Genomic DNA, 21,702 nt, shown 5'->3' with positions numbered 1-21,702 from the left:
TTTAGTTGAGTAAACTATAGTTTTCGTAGGGGTAACTTTAGTTGAGTAAACTATAGTTTTTGTAGGGGTAACTTTAGATGGGTAAACTATAGTTTTCGTAGGGGTAACTTTAGTTGAGTAAACTATAGTTTTCGTAGGGGTAACTTTAGTTGCGTAAACTATAGTTTTCGTAGGGGTAACTTTAGTGTAGCTTAACTTAATTTGGTGTGAAGTAATTGGGAGCTTGGTAAACTATCTTTTCAGAGTCGAATCCCCAACACTGCTTGTGATGTCTTCTCTACATTAACCATAGTTTAATAAGTATGGAATTCCCACACACCAGCATAGGACAACTGAATGTTAACTATTTATAATGGCATTTTAAGTTTTCAGCTTTTTACAGTAACATTAACCTACTGCTGACGTTACAGAGAATGACGACTATGAGTGTGCTTCTGGGATGTCCCCATGGTTGACAGCTGAGATATCTCTAATTTGTTTGATGGAATGCTTTTATCCTAGATGTAGAGCAGGCAAAGACTAGAGAAACTGTGGGAAAATAATATTCAAAATAATACAAGCACTGCATAGCATCTTTATATAAAAAAATATGTTTTTTTTCAGCGGAGGCTGCTTGAATCAAATAGGGCATTATTAATAAGTGTATCTGCAGACATAATTCTGTCACGATCGTCTTGCTGTGAGAGATTGGACCAAGGCGCAGCGTGTGCAAAATACATCTTCCTTTATTAGAAGAGAGAGGAAAAAACACGAAACGAACACTATACATAAACTGAAACAAAACAACAAACGACCGTGAAGCTACAAACGTTAGTGCACACACAAGCTACAAACGTTCAACATAGACAATTACCCACAAACAGCTAAAGCCTATGGCTGCCTTAAATATGGCTCCCAATCAGAGACAACAATAACCAGCTGTCTCTGATTGAGAACCAATTCAGGCAACCATAGACTTTCCTAGACACCTATACTAAACACTAACCCATCTACTCTACTTAACCCCCTAAACCATACAACACCCTAGACAATACAAAAACACACAAAGACAACCCACCCCAACTCACGCTCTGACCAACTAAATAAATAAAAGAAAAAGGAACAATAGGTCAGGATCGTGACAAATTCAAACAAAACGATAATAAATCAGGTATAACTCTCCATAATGATGGTATCATTCTAGACAGAACGGATGGAAAGGAAAATAACGCCACCTGTTGTCTCAGGTGAAATACTCTTGAGGTGTCTACTTCCACAGCCTGATCGAGTTACACATGAAAGGTAGCCTATACCTGTCTTGTTATGCTGAAAACAGGAGGGTGAAAGGGCTATTCATCGCAATCGTATTTCCAAACAAACATTAACATAAAAATAGATATGATGATTTACGATGTGTCATAAACATTGAGAGTGCATGATATTTCAGTTTTTCCAAAATATCCATATCATTATCTAGCCCCGCCTAGTTGGGTTGGTACTGAGGTGAGTCTGTGCTATAAACAGGTCACCAGACAGACAGGAGGTGAGACGAGCTAGTGAACCCAAAGGTATGAGGACGGTGACTTCATCAGGTACTTCTAGGATATTTTGACTGAAAGCGGTCTGTGTTTTGACACTTTTACACACTAGACAAGACTTCATCTGAGGACGTGTCTGTTATTACTTGAGATTCCGATACAATTTGGATATAGAACTAGCAGTAGGCTATAGGATAAATAATCATAGACAACATGAAACTTGAAGTATTCTGTGGAAACCACCACAACGAGGTGAAATCTTTGCAGGAGCTGTGCAGCGATGCCGAGGGCAGCGTCCGCTCGCCTCTCTCGAGTGAGGAAGAGTTGGGTTCGGATGGGGACTGCGTGGCGCACAGCCCGCCACCTGTCACACCCGGCGCAGACGGCATAGGCATGGGCAAACCGTACATACGGAGACCAAAACCTCCGTACTCTTACATCGCACTGATTGCCATGGCTATCCGTGACTCAACATCTGGTCGTCTGACTCTGGCAGAGATCAATGACTATCTGATGAAAAAGTTTCCATTTTTCCGGGGCAGCTACACTGGTTGGAGAAATTCGGTGCGCCACAACTTGTCACTTAACGACTGTTTTCTAAAGGTCCTCCGGGACCCGTCTAGACCCTGGGGAAAAGACAACTACTGGATGTTGAATCCTCACAGCGAGTACACCTTCGCTGACGGAGTGTTCCGACGCAGGAGAAAGCGCATCAATAAAAAAACAGGCAAAGAGCAAGACGTCTCTGACCCTGCTGCCGACGAGAACGCACAAGTCACCATAACCTCCACACCACCAGCCACTAAAACCGGACCCAGCAGTGCCAAGTTCTCCAGTTCCTTCGCTATAGACAGTATCCTCAGCAAACCGTTCAAGAGACAGGAGTGGGCAGAGGATTCTCCCACCGTTGCTGCATTACCGTGGCACGGTTACACTCAGACGATGCCACACATTATGAGAGGATCACCTGTCGCCTTGCCACATCACGCCCAGTCGATGTTCCATGTGGACTCATACGCTGCGCATGTGCTAAGGGCATACGGTGGTGGATTTTATTCAGAGGTGGACAATCGAAAAGACAGTTACCCCGCAGAATATTATTCAAAGGCATAATCAGTTTACCAGATAATCTCTACAGTACCAACGCCAACTACTTAAAAGAGCTGACGCTTACCACCTATTACAAATAGACAGTTTGTTGTCGTATTGGAAGCGAGCGGTGTAGCAAATGGAATGAAAACACTGGGTTTGCATTTGTGTACTTTGCCAGTTATTATTGTGTATCAACTAAATGCTTTTCATTGCATTACCTTAAATTTGGACAACCAGTCACCTAGACAGGGCGTCGTATTATTTCATCAGGACATTTTAGTATGGACATTTAGTGTGGAAGGAGTAGGCTTTATGTCATTCCTTTGAGGTTCTGTGGTAATTTCCCTTTAAATCGATGGCATGTTTTGTGCTATACAGTGTACAGTTTATGATATATAGATTATAGGCTATTTATGTCGTTGGTTTGTTGAAAAGTTGTTACTTTCGACAATCAGTTGACCTTCAGAACATGCTGTTAATAACATTTGGCACGTCATTTGTGCAAGTCGAGCTGTTTGTATGTTTTTATTTTAAAAAACACGATTAATATTTGTAATAAAGAGTCACTTTAACGTTGAAATGTGATGTGTTTCTATCTTTATTATCTTATTGAAACCATAGCGCATAGATTGTGAAAAAACAGATATACAAGATATCTGCGCTACAAGTTGTTTTCAAGAAAATTTATATTCAAAACGGCAGAATGCATGGAACCTTTGAGAGATAGGCCTATTAATTACTAAATCCCAACATACCGTGAAAGCCACTGACAGGTGTATGGTGTAGGCCTGCAGGTGCATTTAAAACAAATAAAGAAATTGCCTAATCGACTTGGTCTAATATCAAACCCTTTTCAAAACACTGCTTTACCATTTCTATCAAGGCGACATATAATTAGGCTAATTTTATTCGCTCCCTGTCAAATTGAAATTGATTGGGACATGCGCGTGACATGATGCCTAATGCGTAAAGCTTCGTTGACTGAAAGCTGTCATTCAAAACGTATCCCTATCATTGTCAGCACTCAAACAATGAATGTGCTGTATGAAACACGTTGATAATGTTGTAAATATTCTTACAGTATAGGCTATTGTCGTCTCGCCTAGACTATCGCTGTATGAAATAGCTTAAACACATTAAAAGGGAAAGCAAGGGAGGAAGGCCAGAGAAGGGAAATAAGGACGGACGGAAGTAGAAGGAAGGAGGACCTGAAGATATCGAAAAGGGTTGCGGAAAGGGTAGGCTAATGGTAGGCTAATAGTAGACTGATGGTAGGCTAATAGTAGGCTAATGGTAGGCTAATAGTAGGCTAATGGTAGACTAATAGTAGACTAATGGTAGGCTAATAGTAGACTAATGGTAGGTTAATAGTAGGCTAATGGTAGGCTAATAGTAGGCTAATGGTAGGCTAATAGTAGGCTAATGGTAGGCTAATAGTAGGCTAATGGTAGGCTAATAGTAGACTAATGGTAGGCTAATAGTAGACTAATGGTAGGCTAATAGTAGGCTAATGGTAGGCTAATAGTAGACTAATGGTAGGCTATATATCACATCGAACTTGAATCAAAATCACTTAACATGATCCGGTCCCACTTTAAATGACGTTCAGCTTATAAAGGCTTCATAAAACCTTCGTAATACCTTCATAAGCACGACATAAATGTGTTACAAACTATCTATAACCTTATATCATGCTTTATAAAGGGTTCCTAAATATGGCATAACTGTGTGACATAATCATCAATGTAAAATGTGACATAACCCACTATGTCGAATATGATATAAACACCTGCTTTATAAATTGTGACATATTGTGCTAAAAGATGGCAGACACTCTATAACTTGAAGTTATAGTCACATTACACCTAATCTCATTCCCAGACCCTTCCTCTCAAAAGCGTGGAAGGGCTGGTAGACCAAACTATCAAATTTGAAAAGTATTACTCGTTTGTATAATCTACCAACCAATCATCTCCTACAACACCTTCCGCCACGTGTCGTTTGCACTTCTGTCCTATCGGTCCGACACGTCTTGGCAATAAATAGATGTTTTGTAACTCTTATTGGGATAGTTTTCCTCGCACGCACGACACACATTGACCGTATGTTGTAAGGGTGTAGTCTTTCTTCTTCTCTGTAAAGCCATTAAATAGCTAGCTATGTCCTTTGCTAATTAGCTAGCTGGAAGGTAGGGCCTGTTTTTTTCTCCCTTGAGGCCAGGTGGAATGGTTTCCACTAGATAGCACAGCCATAAAGTCAAAATTGGCTTAATTGTACAAATTTATGAAAACAAAAATGAGCTTATTGGTCTTTAAGGTTAGGCTAGGCATAAGTTTAACAGTGTGGTTAAATTGTGGCAATGGGCAGAGTTTAGCCACAATTCTGACTTTCTGGCTGGATTAACTAGTGACGAACAGGGGTAATGTTTTTGCTAGCAAAGAACATAGCCTGATGACAAATACTTGACTCAGTAAGGTCGCTCCCGTCAAATTATATGGTCACTCCCACTAAGGTCCAAGTTTGAATGGTTGATATCCCAGGCTTATATGTGATGTGTAAGCAATAGCGTTAAACCTACTGTAGTCTACAAAAGGAAATTCAACATAAGGAACTTGAAAGTGTCTTTATTCTGGAACCAAGCTACATGTTCCTCAGTACACAAACAAGCACACAACAATATAACGAGCCATACTGTGCAGGTGCTGGGCCCAGTCAGGTCTTTGACATATTCACCCACTCCGCCGCTGACTTCACCCACTCCCCCGCTGAAAGATCAGCCACAAAATGATGGCACCTTTGTAACAAGTTGTAATCAAGCTCTAGTCTCCATTATGGGAACAGAAGAGGAATACCTGTTGTGGTAGTCTCAGGTAGGACTACTCCAAATAATCTTGGCTCTGACACACACACGCACACCCACTTAAGCTCAGGCTTTGCTGGTCCATCAACCCATCTAAATACCTCTCACACCGTACAGCAACCTGTAGATCATGAGAACCATAGATGTATAATCTATTTATTGACAATGTATGTAGTGTCCTGTAATACTTTAAAGTGAGACTCCTTCGGTCAATCATAACACATCCATAAGGACTCTATATCACATGACACTGAACTTACTTTAAAGTCAGACACCTTTGGTCATTCATAACACATACAATGTATTGATGTATTAAGACTTGTCACTAACAGCTAAAACAAATAAATATTAAATACATCTTTAAACCATACATTTCCTTTTATTTTTACATTTTTAAAACAATACAAATACTTTAAGTTTAAAAAAGTCCAGCAATGCAATTACATTGAACATTACACAGGGCTACGAATAGAATAGCTTGTCCCTGAGCTGGTGGACAGATGGTTCTTGTCTCTGCCTGCTGGAGGTAGACTACTGCATGTTGGTTGCAACCTTAAAAGTAACAACAAAGAAAATTAGCAGGTCTGTTAGGAGATACCTTTGCCACACCATCTGGATAAGGACATTTCTGTGCTGAACCAGAAATACTCTAAATGGGGGAGAGAGAAACTCATTTTGATTCGTTTTATTAGATTCCTCTTAAATTTACAAATCTCATGACATGACTATGAGACATTGATGTTTATTGGGGGATTTGTATTTAGTTGAGCATGTTAGTTAGCTACATTTTGTGTTGGTATAGTTAGCTAGCTATGTAACTTAGCTGGCTAGCAATTGCTGTGAAGTCCCCAAAATTATTTGAAATAACGATTGAGGTAGCTATGTAATATAACTCATCGCTTAACTACTACAAACTAATTTAAATTACAATAGATAACGCTTAACTTACAATATTTTTGCTGTCCAGTGGCACCACAAGTGGGAATTTGATTTGCGAATTCCATCACATGGGGGCTTACTGCACTGCAGAAACACCAGTTAGCCAAACAACAGTGCATGCTTGAAATGGGAATTAAAGGGAAACTACACTCAAAAATGTACGTTTCTAAGATTTTTCCCAGACCTCTTAAGGGGTCCACTGATGCATTTTAAGCATTGTTGTGAACACAGAAAATCTAATTTTGTGGTTTCTCTATTAAAAAAGTGTGAAAAAGTGTGAGAAAACCAGAAAAAAATTGGGGAAATCCGAAACCTGGAAAAACAAATCCAAGAAAATGGAATTTGCGGAAAAAATTGTAAGAATTAGGCAAAAGAGAAAAACGGATTTAAAATGCACTACTAAGTGTTTTTTTTTTTTTTGCTATGCAAGACTGCACTTTAGATCATGTCATCCTGCAGCACAGCATTATGGGGAAAGTTAAGGTCAGGTCCAATATTGGCTATGTACCCAAGACGGAAAGAGGTTGGGCCATCCTAGAAATGTTTTAGAGAAATATATATGCCATTTAGCAGACACATTATCCAAAGCAATTTACAGTAATGCGTGCATACATTTTTACGTATTGGTGGTCCCGGGAATTGAACCCACTATCTTGGCGTTGCAATGCTCTACAAAGATGCGTGACATTGTTAATATGATTTTTAGAGCCTTTATTAAGCGTTGCTTATGCCACCCTTTATAAAGCACAGGTTTATGTCATATTTGACATAGTGGGTTATGTCACGTTTGACATTGTTGGTTATGTCACACAGTTATGCCACATTTATGAACCCTTTATAGAGCATGAAATAAGGTTATATATGATTTGCAACACATTTATGTAGTGTTTATGACGTCTTTATGAAGGATTTAAGAAGCCTTTATAAGATGCATGTCATTTAAAGCGGGACCAATGATCCAATAACAGTTATATGCACTCAAATGTTTCATATATATTATTCTAGATTTAACCTAACATTGTTACCAATATCACAGTAGGCCACTTCATATTTAGGCCTACTGCGTTACAATAATCATTAATAACTATCGTTATTTACAAAAATATGGTATACTATTACTACTACTAATAATAATAACAACTACAACAATCTTAATAGTTTCAGCTATTATGTTCTTTATATAAATAATGTTTATCATTATTAATGTGGCACAAATGTCATTATTAATTAGTCCCTGTATTGGGGCAGAAATACGCCAAAGTATTTTTTCTGTGTCCGAGAAGCTTGCTGTGAGTGGATACAGACATTCAGTATATGGCTCAAATAGAGACACATGAACAGGGTGAGAGACAATCACGAAGTAGACTTTTAGTAGATTTCAGTCCACATCGATTTTTGATAGATTTTTACCAAGACGATATGGCAGTATCTCTCATTCTGTGCGTAAAAATTTCAAAGCCTTCCAAGTATTCTTCTGTGACTGAGACAAAAAGTTCCTTGAACCAGCTGTGCATCCTGAACGCAGCGGGGTTATTATTGCCGGAAATTCTGAGGAGATTATGTTCTCTACCTTTGTTTTTATAATGAAAAATGATCTTATCTCCACATCCTTGTTTGGTTAAGAGTTTGAGCTTGTCATTTCTAACTGTTGCATCAAAGCTATTGGCTTAAAATACCTTACTGTTATTACACATTCAACGGGTAGGACAAATTGCTAACACCGCGTCTCCAAATAGCTTCAATGTCGTCATTAAATCTTTGAGTTGATCATTTTTGTTATTTTCCTGTATTGCCTTATAGGAATATAAATGCATATTTGGGTTAAATTATATTGCATGTACACTCAAAAGTGTCGTCGATCCACGTTTCCTCGATTATTTTTTATTTAGATTGCCTGAACTGACTTGAATTGAAATTGAATTTATCCTGATCACATTAATTGTGAGATGCGACACTTCCTACCAGTTTTCGTTTGACCTTCTTTTGTTTTCCCAAACATAATCTCCTTACAAGCATTGTGTATGCATTACGCATGGTACAATGTTCACCAGCATATGGGCACAATCGGCATGCATGTATGGTTTCTTCTTTTACATTATAAGAAGTAGGCCTCGACTCATTTGTTTAGCTTTTAAATAATTATAAACTCAAAACGACAGAAAAATAACAACAAAAGAACATCATAAACATCATCAATAGGGTACTATCAATATGGAAACATTTACATCTATCTCCAAGACCTCATTTGGATCTGTGCAATTAATTCAGCTCTCGGGGGATATGATCCAGGCTCGAGCCCGTAAACTGACACTCGTGCGATGTGTGTGGTATACTGGCAGCGTCTGATGGAAAAAGCATGCTTCCACTCATGGCAAAGTCCTATCCTGAACATCCCCCAACAAATTAACACGACAACTAAGGACTATTATTACCTTTGCTAGACAAAACCGCAAACTCTAAGAAGCTCTGACTGTTCAGCAAAATACCATTATCTGTAGTTATCTGCTCTTCTTGGCTTTTTTTCCATCTTCAAGTACATCATAGGTCCAATCTGCTATCATTCAAGCGCAACCTATTTTGAATAAGGACAACAGAGAGCATCATGCATGAACACAATAATTAAATAATTTGAATACTATCACAGTATATATATATATAGTATAACTAAACTAGAATTCTACTAAATAGAATAGGGCTATATTGTGTTTCTGTCTCACTGGTATATAAGCAAGCGGTGTCATGGTTAATTTGGAACCATTGCCTTCATCCTTTGGCTGTTGCAGTGTTGACTGCAGTGTCTAAATAAGTTTGATAAATGGTGTAATTGCGTGCATTAGAGTTGTGAGGAGCGGGTGGGAGGAGGTCTCTGTTAGTCCTCTACTCTGCGCTGTGTTATGTGTGGCTCTTGCTAGAATTATGTCTGGACGGAGGCCAGATCTGGCAGGGGTTGGATCTCGAGGTCCTAGCGATTTCTTAGAGGGATTTACCCGGGATCTATAGAGCAGAGAGAGATTGGAGAATTGATAGGTGGTCGAGTATTGTTTGGCCGAGTGGATATGCGCAGGAAAGTCGAAGAGCTTTATGTTTCCCCTCTTAAGGGGTTATTTCCAGAGATGGCCTCAGTGAGACGGAGTTGGAGCAGCGGCCACACCGATACACAGCTGCTGTTCCTGATTAGAACAGCAATACACGTGCAGTGAATCGCCACTGGACACTAACTTCTTCGATTATCCATTTGGAAACCTATTTTTAGAACGTCTGAAGTAATTGACTGAAGAGGATTTGGTGTAGCCTACTTCTTAGCCATTTCAGGTCAGTATTAGACATTTCAGGTCATTGGAACAAGAGACGAGCAAGGCATTGGTCATAGCCTACACTTGTCCTTCTGTTTCTCTAAAGTGGACGCAAACATGACGACTGAGAGATCACAGCAACTTCTGGACTCGTCTCATCCTCTGAGATGCAGCCCAGCAGCCGGAGTGATGCACGCCACGCTGATGAGCGCACAGCCAGTGGCGGAGAGCTCACCAAATGCATCAAACAAAGGGAAAAAGGGCAACTCTGGCTTGAGGCGACCTGAGAAGCCGCCCTATTCATACATCGCCCTTATTGTGATGGCTATCCAAAGCTCCCCGACAAAGACGCTTACTCTGGCAGAAATATATCAGTTCCTTCAGGCCCGTTTCCCGTTCTTTATGGGGTCTTACCAGGGCTGGAAAAACTCAGTGAGGCACAACCTGTCTTTAAACGAGTGCTTCATCAAACTGCCTAAGGGCCTCGGCAGACCAGGGAAGGGCCACTACTGGACTATAGACCCGGGCAGCGAGTTTATGTTTGAGGAGGGATCCTTCCGTCGCAGACCTCGCGGATTCCGTAGGAAATGCCAAGCTCTGAAACCAATGTATCGAATGATGAATGGCATCGGGTTTGGAGCGTCGATACTGCCCCAAAACTTTGATTTCCAGAACCCCTCCGCGTCCTTGGCATGTCATGCTAACGGTTACAACCTGGACGTGATGGGGAACACGGTGCCAGGGAGCTACGACGGGCTGGGTGGAGGGCATCATGTCCCTCATATGTCACCAAGCCCCGGGTCCACCTACATGGCGGCTTGTCAGGTGGCGTCTAATGGAGACTACTGCCCGGACAGCAGTAGTAGCCCTTTGCACACCTCCCCGGCTGCGATGGCAGTGGGCGCTTTGGACTGTCATTCTCCCTACGCCAGTGCTTCTCCCTATGCCAGTGCCCCCTCACACTGGGCATCACCTGGTATGTCTCCATATATCAAGCAGCAATCCCTGGCCTCAAACAGTCCCACATCCTCCGCCTTGCACTCCAGCATGTCCCCATACTCTCTGGAGCAAAGCTATCTCCATCACAACGGAAGGGACTCATCTGACATTTCAGGTAGGCTTTAGTTTCCTGTCAATATAGGGGAACACAATCTTTAATTGGTGCAATATATGGCCAATTATAAAATATACAACTCGTATACAACCAATCGTCCACTCCGAAGGATAGTTTGCATTAAATAGTTCGTATTTATATGAGCTATTTCATTTGTAAGTAGTCGAGATGGGCAATTGCAAATTGCGAATCAGAGGGATGTAGACATCTGGCCGAGTTAGGCAACACGGACATTACTCTGCTTGTCCACTTATGACCAAAAGACTATTACAGAACTATGAAAATTTGACGAAAAATAGAAACAATAAAGTCATATTTATAACAATATTAAAGCAAGTGCTATTGCCAAGATTAACAGAATCATTCCCAATAAAGCTGAACATGTAGCCTAGATTTTATTTCAAGTCCTTATTGAAAATGCTCCAAACAACAATATGACATGACAATAATATGACAACACCCAATTATGTGTAAATTAATATACAATAATACATCTATAATATCAACACTGAATACAGTTTTACCTATCTATAAAAATGATTTATTGTGACCATTGTGAACATAGAACTGCCTGTGACCTTTACGCAATGGTCTCCAAAAGGTATACACTTATTGAACAACACATAAATGGTATAACGATAATATTACTGAATTAAATAAATAGATTCAACAGAAATACCACTGCTGTTTTTGAAATAGTTATAGATTTGACAGATATTAGGCGAAATCAGCATTATCCCAATATTGTCTGCACGTAATAAATAGAAGGCAAATTCAGGACTAAAGAGAAAGCAAAGTATTTATGGTATATATTTCAAATATAATGAAAATAGAACGACACTTTTCCATGAGAGCATGCACAACATTTTGAAATGCTAACCTTATATTTACAAATAGGTCTACTATTTTCACATTGTAAAAGTAATGCTTCATAAATTTGTTTGTTTTTCGTGATCATGTATGCTCTAAATGGTCTGCATGTTTAAGGAAAAATAAAAGCCTACCGTTTTAGAAGAATAATTGGAGTATATTCCATTTAGATAAATACAACGTCCAAATATTGACACCTATAGGCCGAAACACACGCCATGGATTGCAGTCATTATGTGTATTAGAATAAATTGGTGTAGTATTTACAAGGTTTGTTTTTAACTGTCACGTCTCTTCCACCCGTTTGCAGTGGGATTATCTCGATACTCAAGCCCTTCATCGCCAGTGTGTGACAGGAAAGATTTCTTTTTAAACTTTAACGGAATTTCTTCGTTTCACCCGGCGACTGCCAGTGGATCTTACTATCACCAGCTACATCACCACCACCAGAGCGTCTGTCAGGATGTCAAGCCATGCATCATGTGAAATAAACGCAATAAGACCATTGCCATCTTGGATGAAGATCAATGAACTACACTATATACAAGCTATAGGCTTATACCATTTGTCCCTTGCCAAGTCCGGTACAAATATCTAAGATGAATTAGGGGAATGTAGGCTATATATACATAACGTCAGGCACTCTATTTGTCTCTGAGAAGGTCTTTGTCACGACACCATTCCGGAGAAATTAAAAACGACTGAGTGCATGAAGTAAAAATTGAAGAAATGCATGTATTGCCATTGTCCAACACTTTGTCAATCACGGCTCAGACAGCTCTTACATGCCACGATCTATTCAGGAGTTATTGTATCATTCAATATTGTAGGTTAGTGTAATATGCAATATCCAACCACATTAAATATCCAACCACATTAAATATCCAACCACATTAAATATCCAACCACATCAAATGTGTTTACTGAAAAATACATGCACATTCTCCCCGGGTTATCTTTAGCTATTTGCACTTAACTCTAGACCCCAGAGTTTAAAAAAAATATTTCGCTGTAGGCTACAGCAAGCCAATAAATAAATATATTTTACAACTGTTTGGGTAAGTTCTTATTCGAAGGTAAATGTATACAGCAAGGGAATTATTTCCCAAGATTGTGTTTGAGACAATTTGACCACTTTATGACAATTAGGTGTTTTGGTATGTTGTTTTTGTTATTGCAAACCTTAATATAACTGTTGTTATTGTTATAGCATACTATTTTAATTCAATGAATGCACTGTTGACAAATAATTACACATAGATTAATACCTATAATGAATTATTCAGCATATACAAATGCAATGTTTGATTTAGTTATCAATCAGTAGCCTTGCGAAACATGAATATTAGATGGACATTTCAATCACAACTGTAATCAAAGGTCAAGTTACATTGCAACAATTAGAATGGGAACCCTGGTGAATCGGGTAAGACACGAGAGCCAAGCAAATCCATATCCCCTAAAATCTGATATCTTAAAAAAAAAAGCATAGCTAAAATCCCGATTACAGGCAGCTCACCTTCTCCTTACTACATACAACTGAAACCTATTACTAGTTTACCCCTCCTGTTGTGTTCCTTTCATGTTCATTCATTCTGTGTTCCCGGTCCAAAATGACCGCCCCATTATAGCTGATTATAAATCCATAATAACACATATATTATCACCTCATGTTGTGTTAGATCTTTTTATCAAATTAAGTTCTTGTGAACATTACAATTTTTGAAATTCTATTTGCTATTTATGGCCTGTAGGCCTCATTGACCTGAGCTCATACAACTCGTTTTTGAAATGTAACAATGACTCTCTCCTCCTCACCAGTGTCATGATGAAAGATATGATCAAGAGCCTCACATACAGTATATCGTTTGATCATTGTGCTGCCACAGAATGAATTGTGAGCAAGGCCTCAAAACAGCTTGATATACCAGAGCTGCGAGAAAAGTTCTATATATTACTGAAAGAATGTTGCGATTGTTTGTGAGAATGCCAACAGGTGTGGTTCCCGTGGGGGAAATATTATATTGGGGAAAGGTTGCCATGGAAGCCAAGAAGGGGAGCGAGGTGTGTGTGTGTGTGTGTGTGTGTGTGTGTGTGTGTGTGTGTGTGTGTGTGTGTGTGTGTGTGTGTGTGTGTGTGTGTGTGTGTGTGTGTGTGTGTGTGTGTGTGTGTGTGCTCAAACACACATGCATGTGGGGGTCTGGGAGAGGGAAGTGTGTACATCTGATTAATGGGCATGTGCCTGAACTCAATTTTATACACTAATTGTAGTCTCACCCATTGACCGGTCATTTTTGACAGGGAACACCACACACAGGTGTACAAAAGTTACATAAAACACCCAAAATGAAATGAAAATCATCTACATTTATTTTGTGTATTCAGATGCCCTGTGTGGACAAAGTCATGGAACCTTATGACAATCAGATTAAATGAACTACATTTTTCAGAGAGAAACCTCGTAAATCGGTCCAATTCGACCGGAACACAGCAGGAGGGTTAACATCGACACATTTAGAAACATTGCGTTTTGAAAACGAACATCTCCTCATGCTAGAGATATTAAGATAAAATATCTCATCTGAATGTTGTGCGCTTTCTTGCCGATCTTCGCAACATACATATGACTTGTACTCTACAGTGTCAATTGAAATTATTTAGTGAATTCATAGCCAGTGTGATCGACTATCTAACATGTTCATACTAATATGAACATATTGTTACAGAATTGTTACATGATACATTTGACAAATAATCATGAGGGCATTAGCGTACATTTAAAATAAATAAATAGAGAAATCTGTGAAATATGGACTTTGAAAATGCAGCATCCACTACAAACTTTTAAACATACTTAGGCCTGCTATTCAAACAATATTGTTTCTTCTCTAAATCCTGATATATAAATCTGATTTGGAGGAATGACTCTGTTGTGTGTGGACAGATATTTTTTAGATATCACTTGGTTTGACTTATTTTAAACAGTACTAAACGTGTCGCGTACACGTTTGGTTGAAATTGAGGGATAGCTGTGTAGAGAGAAAAGAGAAATAAAAATAAAAAGAAGTTGGAGAAGCTTCCTTGGTTGGCCTTTTTGAAATGAATAATAGCTAAAAGGCATCAATTGTTTTGCCTGAAATCTGCATAAGTGAAACAATAGTGAAACAGAAGGTTACTCAAGTTTGGATTTGAGGCTATTAGTTATAAATACAGTTTGGTCACAAGTCCATCTATTGCAATAATGTAACGATGTCACCACCTAGTGGTACTGGCTTACCTGTACACCTCTCATGGACAGAGAAATGGGTAGAGGGATATTATTTTTAACTTTGTATTTGTATTTATTAAGGATCCCTATTAGAAGCTGTGGTCAAGCAACATTAAGGCAGTTATATACAGTTTAAATATTACATTTCATAACATTTTACCCAATACATTTAATGTGTTCCCTCAGGCCACTACTCCACTATCACAAATTTACAATACAACATCCATGTGTACGTGTGTGTAGAGTGCATGTCTTATCATGTGTATGTGTGTCTGTACCTGTGTGTGTGTCTCTTCACAGTCCCTGCTGTTCTATAAGGTTTATTTTTATGTGTTTTTTAAATCTGATTTTACTGCTTGCATCAGTTACCTGATGTGGAATAGAGTTCCATGTCGTCATGGCTCTATGTAGTACTGTGCAACTCCCATAGGCTGTTCTTGACTTGGGGATTGTGAAGAGACCTTTGGTGGCTTGTCTTGTGGGGTATGCATGGGTGTCTGAGCTGTGTGTTAGTAGTTTAAACAGACAACTTGGTGCATTCAGCATGTCAACACCTTTTACAAAAATGAGTAGTGATGAAGTCAATCTCTTCTCCACTTTGAGCCATGAGATATTTACATGCATATTAATAATGTTAGCTCTCCGTGTACATTTAAGGGCCAGCCGTGCTGATCTGTTCTGAGCCAATTGTAATTTTTCGAGGTCCCTCTTTGTGGCACCTGACCACATGACTGAACAGTGGTCCAGGTGCGACAAAACTAGAGTCTGTAGGACCAGCTTGTTGATAGTGTTGTTAAAAAGGCAGAGTAGTGCTTTATTATGGACAGACGTCTCCCCATCTTATCTACTGTTGTAGCAATATGTTTTGACCATGACAGTTTACAATCCAGGGTTAGTCCAAGCAGTTTAGTCACCTCAACTTGCTAAATTTCCACATGATTTATTATAAGACTTAGTTGAGGTTTAGGGTTTAGTGAATGCCTTGTCCCAAATACAATTAATTTAGTTTTAGAAATATTTTGGACTAGCTTATTCCTTTTCACCCATTCTGAAACTAACTGCAGCTCTTTGTTAAGTATTGCAGTGATTTCACTTACTGTAGTAGCTGACGTGTATAGTGTTGAGTCATCTGCATACATAGACACTCTGGCTTTACTCAAGACTAGTGGCATGTCATTAGTAAAGATTTTAAAAAGTAAGGGGCCTAGACAGCTGCCCTGGGGAATTCCTGATTCTACCTGGATTATGTTGGAGAGGCTTCCATTAAAGAACATCCTCTGTGCTCTGTTAGACAGGTAACTCTTTATCCACAATATAGCAGAGGATGAAAAGCCATAATACATATGTTTTTCCATCAGCAGACTATGATCGATAATGTCAAAAGCCGCACTGAAGTCTAACAAAACACCTCCGGCAATCTTTTTATCATCAATTTCTCTCAGCCAATAATCAGTAATTTGTATGAGTGCCGTGCTTGTTGAATGTCCTTCCCTATCAGCGTGTTGAAAGTCTGTTAAATAGCATTGTATCTGGTCAAACACCATTTATCCAAAGGTTTACTAAGGGTTCGTAACAGGGGCATATATGGGGGTTGGACATGATGCAGACAATTACATTGATTGAAGCCACAATCTATCTGCAATATTAAAGCTGATTTACCCGCTAAAAAAACAACAAAAAAACAGGCTGATTGGTTGGCTATTTGAGTCAGTAAATGGGGCTTTACTATTCTTGAGTATCGGAATGACTTTTGCTTCCCTCCAGGCCTGAGGGCACACACTTTCTAACAAGCTTAGATTGAAGATATGGCTAATAGGTGTGGCAATATAATTTGCTATTATCCTCAGTAATGTTCCATCCAAGTTGTCAGACCCCAGTGGCTTGTCATTGCTGACAGACAACAATATTTTTTTCACTTCTTCCACACTCACTTTATAGAATTCAAAATTACAATGCTTGTCATTCATAATTTGATTAGCTATACTTGGATTTGTAGTGTCAGCATTTGATACTGGCATTTCATGCTTAAATTTGCTAATCTTGCCAATGAAAAAAATCATTAAAGTAGTTGGCAATATGAGTTGGTTTTGTGATGAATGAGCCATCTGATTCAATGAATGATGGAGCTGAGTTTGCCTTTTTGCCCAAAATGTAATGTAAGGTGCTCCAAATCTTTTAACTATCATTCTTTATGTCATTTACATTTATTTCAGAGTGAAGTTTCTTCTTTTTATTCAGTTTAGTCACATGATTTCTCAATTTGCAGTACGTTTGCCAATCGGTTGTACAGCCAGACTTATTTGCCATTCCTTTGCCTCATCCCTCTTAACCATACAGTTTTTAGAGTCATTTTCTTAACGGGTGCATGCTTATTACTAACTGGAATAAGCAATTTCATAAATGTGTCAAGTTTAGCATCTGGTTGCTCCTCATTACACACCACAGACCAACAAATATTTTTTACATCAACAACATAGGAATCACAACAAAACTTATTGTATAACCTCTTATACACTGTATTAGGCCCAGCCTTCGGAACTTTGATTTTCCTAGACATGGCTACTATATGGTGATCACGTCATCCGATGGATTTGGATACTGCTTTAAAGCAACTTTCTGTAGCATTAGTAAAGATGTGATCAATACATGTTGATCACAGTGCCTGCAACCTGAACCAGGTTGCAGGCACTAGTTACAGTTTGAAGCTTTTTCCTATGTGGGCAGCTTGATGAAAGCCAGTCAATATTTAAATCACCCAGAAAATATACCTCTCTGTTGATATCACATACATTATCAAGCATTTCTCACATGTTATCCAGATACTGACTGTTAGCACTTCGTGGTCTATAGCAGCGTCCCACCAGAATGGGAGGTGAGGCAGATTAACCTGTTATCATTACTTCAACAGTATTGAACATGAGATCCTTTCTAAGCTTTACAGGAATGTGGTTCTGAATATAAATGGCAACACCTCCACCTTTGGCATTTCTATCTTATAACCATGTATTGCTACCACTTTATCATCAAAGGTATTATCTAAGTGAGTTTCAGAGGTTGTCAGAATATAAATGTCATCTGTTACTAGCAAATTATTGATTTCATGAACATTGTTTCTTAAGATACATATGTTAATATGGGCTATTTGTAACACTTTTCTGGGATGCTTGATTGTTTTCATAGCTTTACTGGGAAGCTCAGCAGAAGTAGCCATGCTCATGTAATTTATGATAGTGCAGGGTGAGCTGCACACAGTGGATGAATTACTAGTGCACACCGCCTCGATGAATGCATTCAATAGCTGTAGGATCAGCAAAGGCCTTCAGGGCAGTTAGAGGGACACACATTATGTTACTTACATTGTGTCTTCCAACGCCCATGGGATAATGTACATTTGTTGAAGCATTATGACAACTCAGCGACACAATGGTAGGGATTAACCTAATTGGGCTTGGGTCATTGATAAGTAATTGTCTCAAAGCACCATTATAACGCCGTGAAACGATCCAGGAACCCAAATGATTGGGTGTATCTAATCCTCCTTTTTAAACAAGCTTTGTTTCCAGAAGGTATCAAAATGGTCAATTAATGATACACCCAAAGAGCGGTAATAGTCTCATAGCCAGATATGGATGGCTAAAAGTTGTCTGAAACGTTAATTCCCACAATTTAGGGAGGTCACAGGGCCAGATATTATGGGGAATTTGTTGGTGTCAAGCAGAGACCCTATCAGTTCTTTGAAATCTTCAGCTGTTCTGAGCTACCCTTCATAATGTCATTGAATCTCACATGAACTACGATAGACTACATTTCCTGATGCAGGTTTAAAATGTTTGGGAGCAGCTTATTGATGTCTTGTACTCGTGCTCCTGGATAGGGCAACGTTTTTGCTACAGGGACTGAGACATTTCTTACCATTGAACTGCCCAATACAACGGCCAGAGAAGGGGATGGAGAAATCTGACCATTCCTACCCCTCACACAAGTCAATGAAACCTTCACAGGCCCACGAGAAGCAGGATAGCATACACCTACTGCTTCCGACAATAGGTTCAGACCTCTCACAGCAGGAGATCCCCCGTCGGATCCAGAGACAGGGAAGGAGCCTAACTCGACGACAAAGCTGCTGCTGGAGTCATCACAGCCGTCGCAGACACAGGCAATTCCAGCGATGAAGGCGCAGGTTGAACAGGAACCAGTGCAGCTATTCCTTATGTCATTCTGCTCCGAACCTCTTGTAGACACTCCAGTCCACTTAGCATCATGCCTCTGCCTTCGGTTTCCACAAATTGTGACATGGGACCAGCACTGAATGGAACAATCTTCTTGCTGTTCTCTGTCTACTCCACTACAAGATGGAGGAGGAGAAGCAGATGGAGACAACTTCCTTGGCAGGCAAGTTCCAGGTAGCACAGGCAATTTGGATAGGGACAGATGACAAGGTGGGGATACATCCATCAGGCACGAGCGGCATCCAGCCACAGGAGTTGAGAAAGTTCCAATTTGCGTTTTCTCCATAAATTTGCGCAGAATTTAAATTTGAGAGGATGCAATCATATTGTGAATATTGGTATTTAATTACCCAGAGTAGTTGTTAAAGTAATCTGCAGCTATACAACCATCAAATATATACGTCTGATGTCTGGAATGGGAAATGGTTCAGGTTCAATACAGCATCTAGACACTGGTAGGTGCTAGTGATCCTTTCCTCTTTCATGGGCATGATACATAACTGAACATATAGACAAGACTCAGTCTTGAGCCTTCCCTCTGCCTCATTCATTACCAGGCTTACATCTTTTCTATATGACTGGCCAGCCAGCAGCAACAACTGACCTCCAAGATTTCTCAAATTGTGGTTCATACAAAACAGGTTGAATCTGCAGTTGAATGGAAATGTATCTACTATATCATGAAGGTAAATGGTATTGGATTATTCTGCTTAGCCGTAGTGGATCCGAATTGAATTTGAACCAAAACAACCAGAGGTTGGTTCATCATTTCAGAATATACTGTATATGGGGTCTATGTTGACTCTGGCTGGGGTCCATTCATTGTGAAAGGAAGAAAATGAAACAAATCATTTTCAAAGTACCGTATGTGTAACCACACAAAGTTATGCAGCTAATGGCAGTTACTTATTTAAAAAAACACAGTCCTATCATTCTAATCTGAGTTTAGATGATGTATTCATTATCATCAACATCATCATGAAAACTTTTACCACAAGAAAAAATAAGAATGGTAAAAGTGCTCTTTCATCATCTGCAGTCATTTTTCAAATCTAAACATCATACGTTCCACTAACAGCTTCAGCAGATGTGCATGATGCATTGTGTGAAAGTATAACATTCAGAAAATACTAACATTTCAGAAACGTTAAAGCAGAAAAAAAAATTCTATATGTAAATGCATTGACAAAACTGCCCCTTAACATTATAGAGATCTTATCCCTATTGCATAGATCATCATTGCACTGCAGGTTATGTTAAATTATTAATAATCTGGATGGTCCAAAAAGGCAACCCACTTCTGCAGCTATAAAATGTTTAGAGAAGTTTTTCTTCCAACTGACTTGAGAGAGCTGGTGGTTGATTGATTTGTTTGCGCTCAAAGAGAGGGCGTGATAGATACGTACAGTGGCTTGCAAAAGTATTCACCCCCCTTGGCATTTTTCCTATTTTGTTGCCTTTCAACCTGGAATATAAATATATTTATGAGGGGTTTGTATCATTTCGGGGCAGCAGGTAGCCTAGTGGTTAGAGTGTTGGGCCAGTAACCGAAAGGTTGCTAGATCGAATCCCAGAGCTGACAAGGTAAAAATATGTCGTTCTGCCTTAACCCACTATGCCATAATTGTAAATAAGAATTTGACAGGCCTAGAGAAACAAAGATTAAATAAATTAAATTTACAAAACATGCCTACCACTTTGAAGATGCAAAATATTTTTCATTGCGAAACAAACAAGAAATAAGACAAAAAAACTGAAAACTTGAGCATGCATAACTATTTACCCCCCCCCCCAAAGTCAATAGTTTGTAGAGCCACCTTTTGCAGCAATTACAGCTGCAAGTCTCTTGGGGTATGTCTCTATAAGCTTGGCACATCTACCCACTGGGATTTTTGCCCATTATTCAAGGCAAAACTGGTCTAGCTCCTGTAAGTTGGATGGATTCTGCTGGTGTACAGCAATCTTTAACTAATACCACAGATTCTATATTGGATTGAGGTCTGGGCTTTGACTGGACCATTCTAAGGCATTTAAATGTATCCCCTTAAACCACTTGAGTGTTGCTTTAGCAGTATGCTTAGGGTCGTTGTCCTGCTGGAAGGTGAACCTCCGTCCCAGTCTCAAATCTTTGGAAGACTGAAACAGGTTTACCTCAATTTCCCTGTATTTAGCGCCATCCATCATTCCTTCAATTCTAACCTGTTTCCCAGTCCCTGTCGATGAAAAACATCTCAACAGCAGGATGCTGCCAGCACCATGCTTCATTGTGGGGATTGTGTTCTCGTGGTGATAAGAGGTGTTGGGTTTGTGCCAGACATAGCGTTTTCCTTGATGGCCAAAAAGCAATTTTAGTCTCATCTGACCAGAGTACCTTATTCCATATGTTTGGGGAGTCTCCCACATGCCTTTTGGCGAACACCAAACGTGTTTGCTTATTTTTTTCTTTAAGCAATGGCTTTTTTTCTGGCCACTCTCCCGTAAAGTGAATTTGGGTGGGCAGCCCTTTCTTGGCAGGTTTGT

At 39.4% G+C, this 21,702-nt stretch overlaps 2 protein-coding genes across 2 annotated transcripts; both read left to right on the top strand.

The window, feature by feature from the left end:
- The first annotated feature begins 1,515 nt into the window (after positions 1-1,515).
- On the top strand, positions 1,516-3,183 carry LOC129814589 (forkhead box protein Q1-like). Its single transcript, XM_055867764.1, has one exon. It carries the CDS (start codon positions 1,731-1,733, stop codon positions 2,628-2,630), a length of 900 nt encoding a protein of 299 aa, XP_055723739.1. The 5' UTR covers positions 1,516-1,730; the 3' UTR covers positions 2,631-3,183.
- A 6,161-nt stretch (positions 3,184-9,344) lies between these two features.
- LOC129813976 (forkhead box protein F2-like) lies at positions 9,345-13,886 on the top strand. The gene is made up of 2 exons (XM_055866666.1): positions 9,345-10,815; positions 11,996-13,886. The coding sequence occupies exons 1-2, from the start codon at positions 9,819-9,821 to the stop codon at positions 12,169-12,171; spliced, it is 1,173 nt and encodes a 390-aa protein (XP_055722641.1). The 5' UTR covers positions 9,345-9,818; the 3' UTR covers positions 12,172-13,886.
- Positions 13,887-21,702: the final 7,816 nt, after the last annotated feature.

The sequence above is a fragment of the Salvelinus fontinalis genome, chromosome 17, assembly GCF_029448725.1.
Source record: "Salvelinus fontinalis isolate EN_2023a chromosome 17, ASM2944872v1, whole genome shotgun sequence".
In the NCBI taxonomy this organism is placed as follows: domain Eukaryota; kingdom Metazoa; phylum Chordata; class Actinopteri; order Salmoniformes; family Salmonidae; genus Salvelinus; species Salvelinus fontinalis.
The sequence above is the reverse complement of the archived record's forward strand: the minus strand, read 5'-3'. Positions and strand labels throughout refer to the sequence as shown.

What these genes read in the sequence shown, in the direction of transcription:
- LOC129814589 (XM_055867764.1), top strand. Translation starts at nt 1,731, where the DNA reads ATGAAACTTGAAGTATTCTGTGGAAACCACCACAACGAGGTGAAATCT.
- LOC129813976 (XM_055866666.1), top strand. Translation starts at nt 9,819, where the DNA reads ATGACGACTGAGAGATCACAGCAACTTCTGGACTCGTCTCATCCTCTG. An exon ending in GGACTCATCTGACATTTCAG is followed by an intron (nt 10,816 to 11,995) that starts GTAGGCTTTAGT and finishes ACCCGTTTGCAG; the next exon opens with TGGGATTATCTCGATACTCA.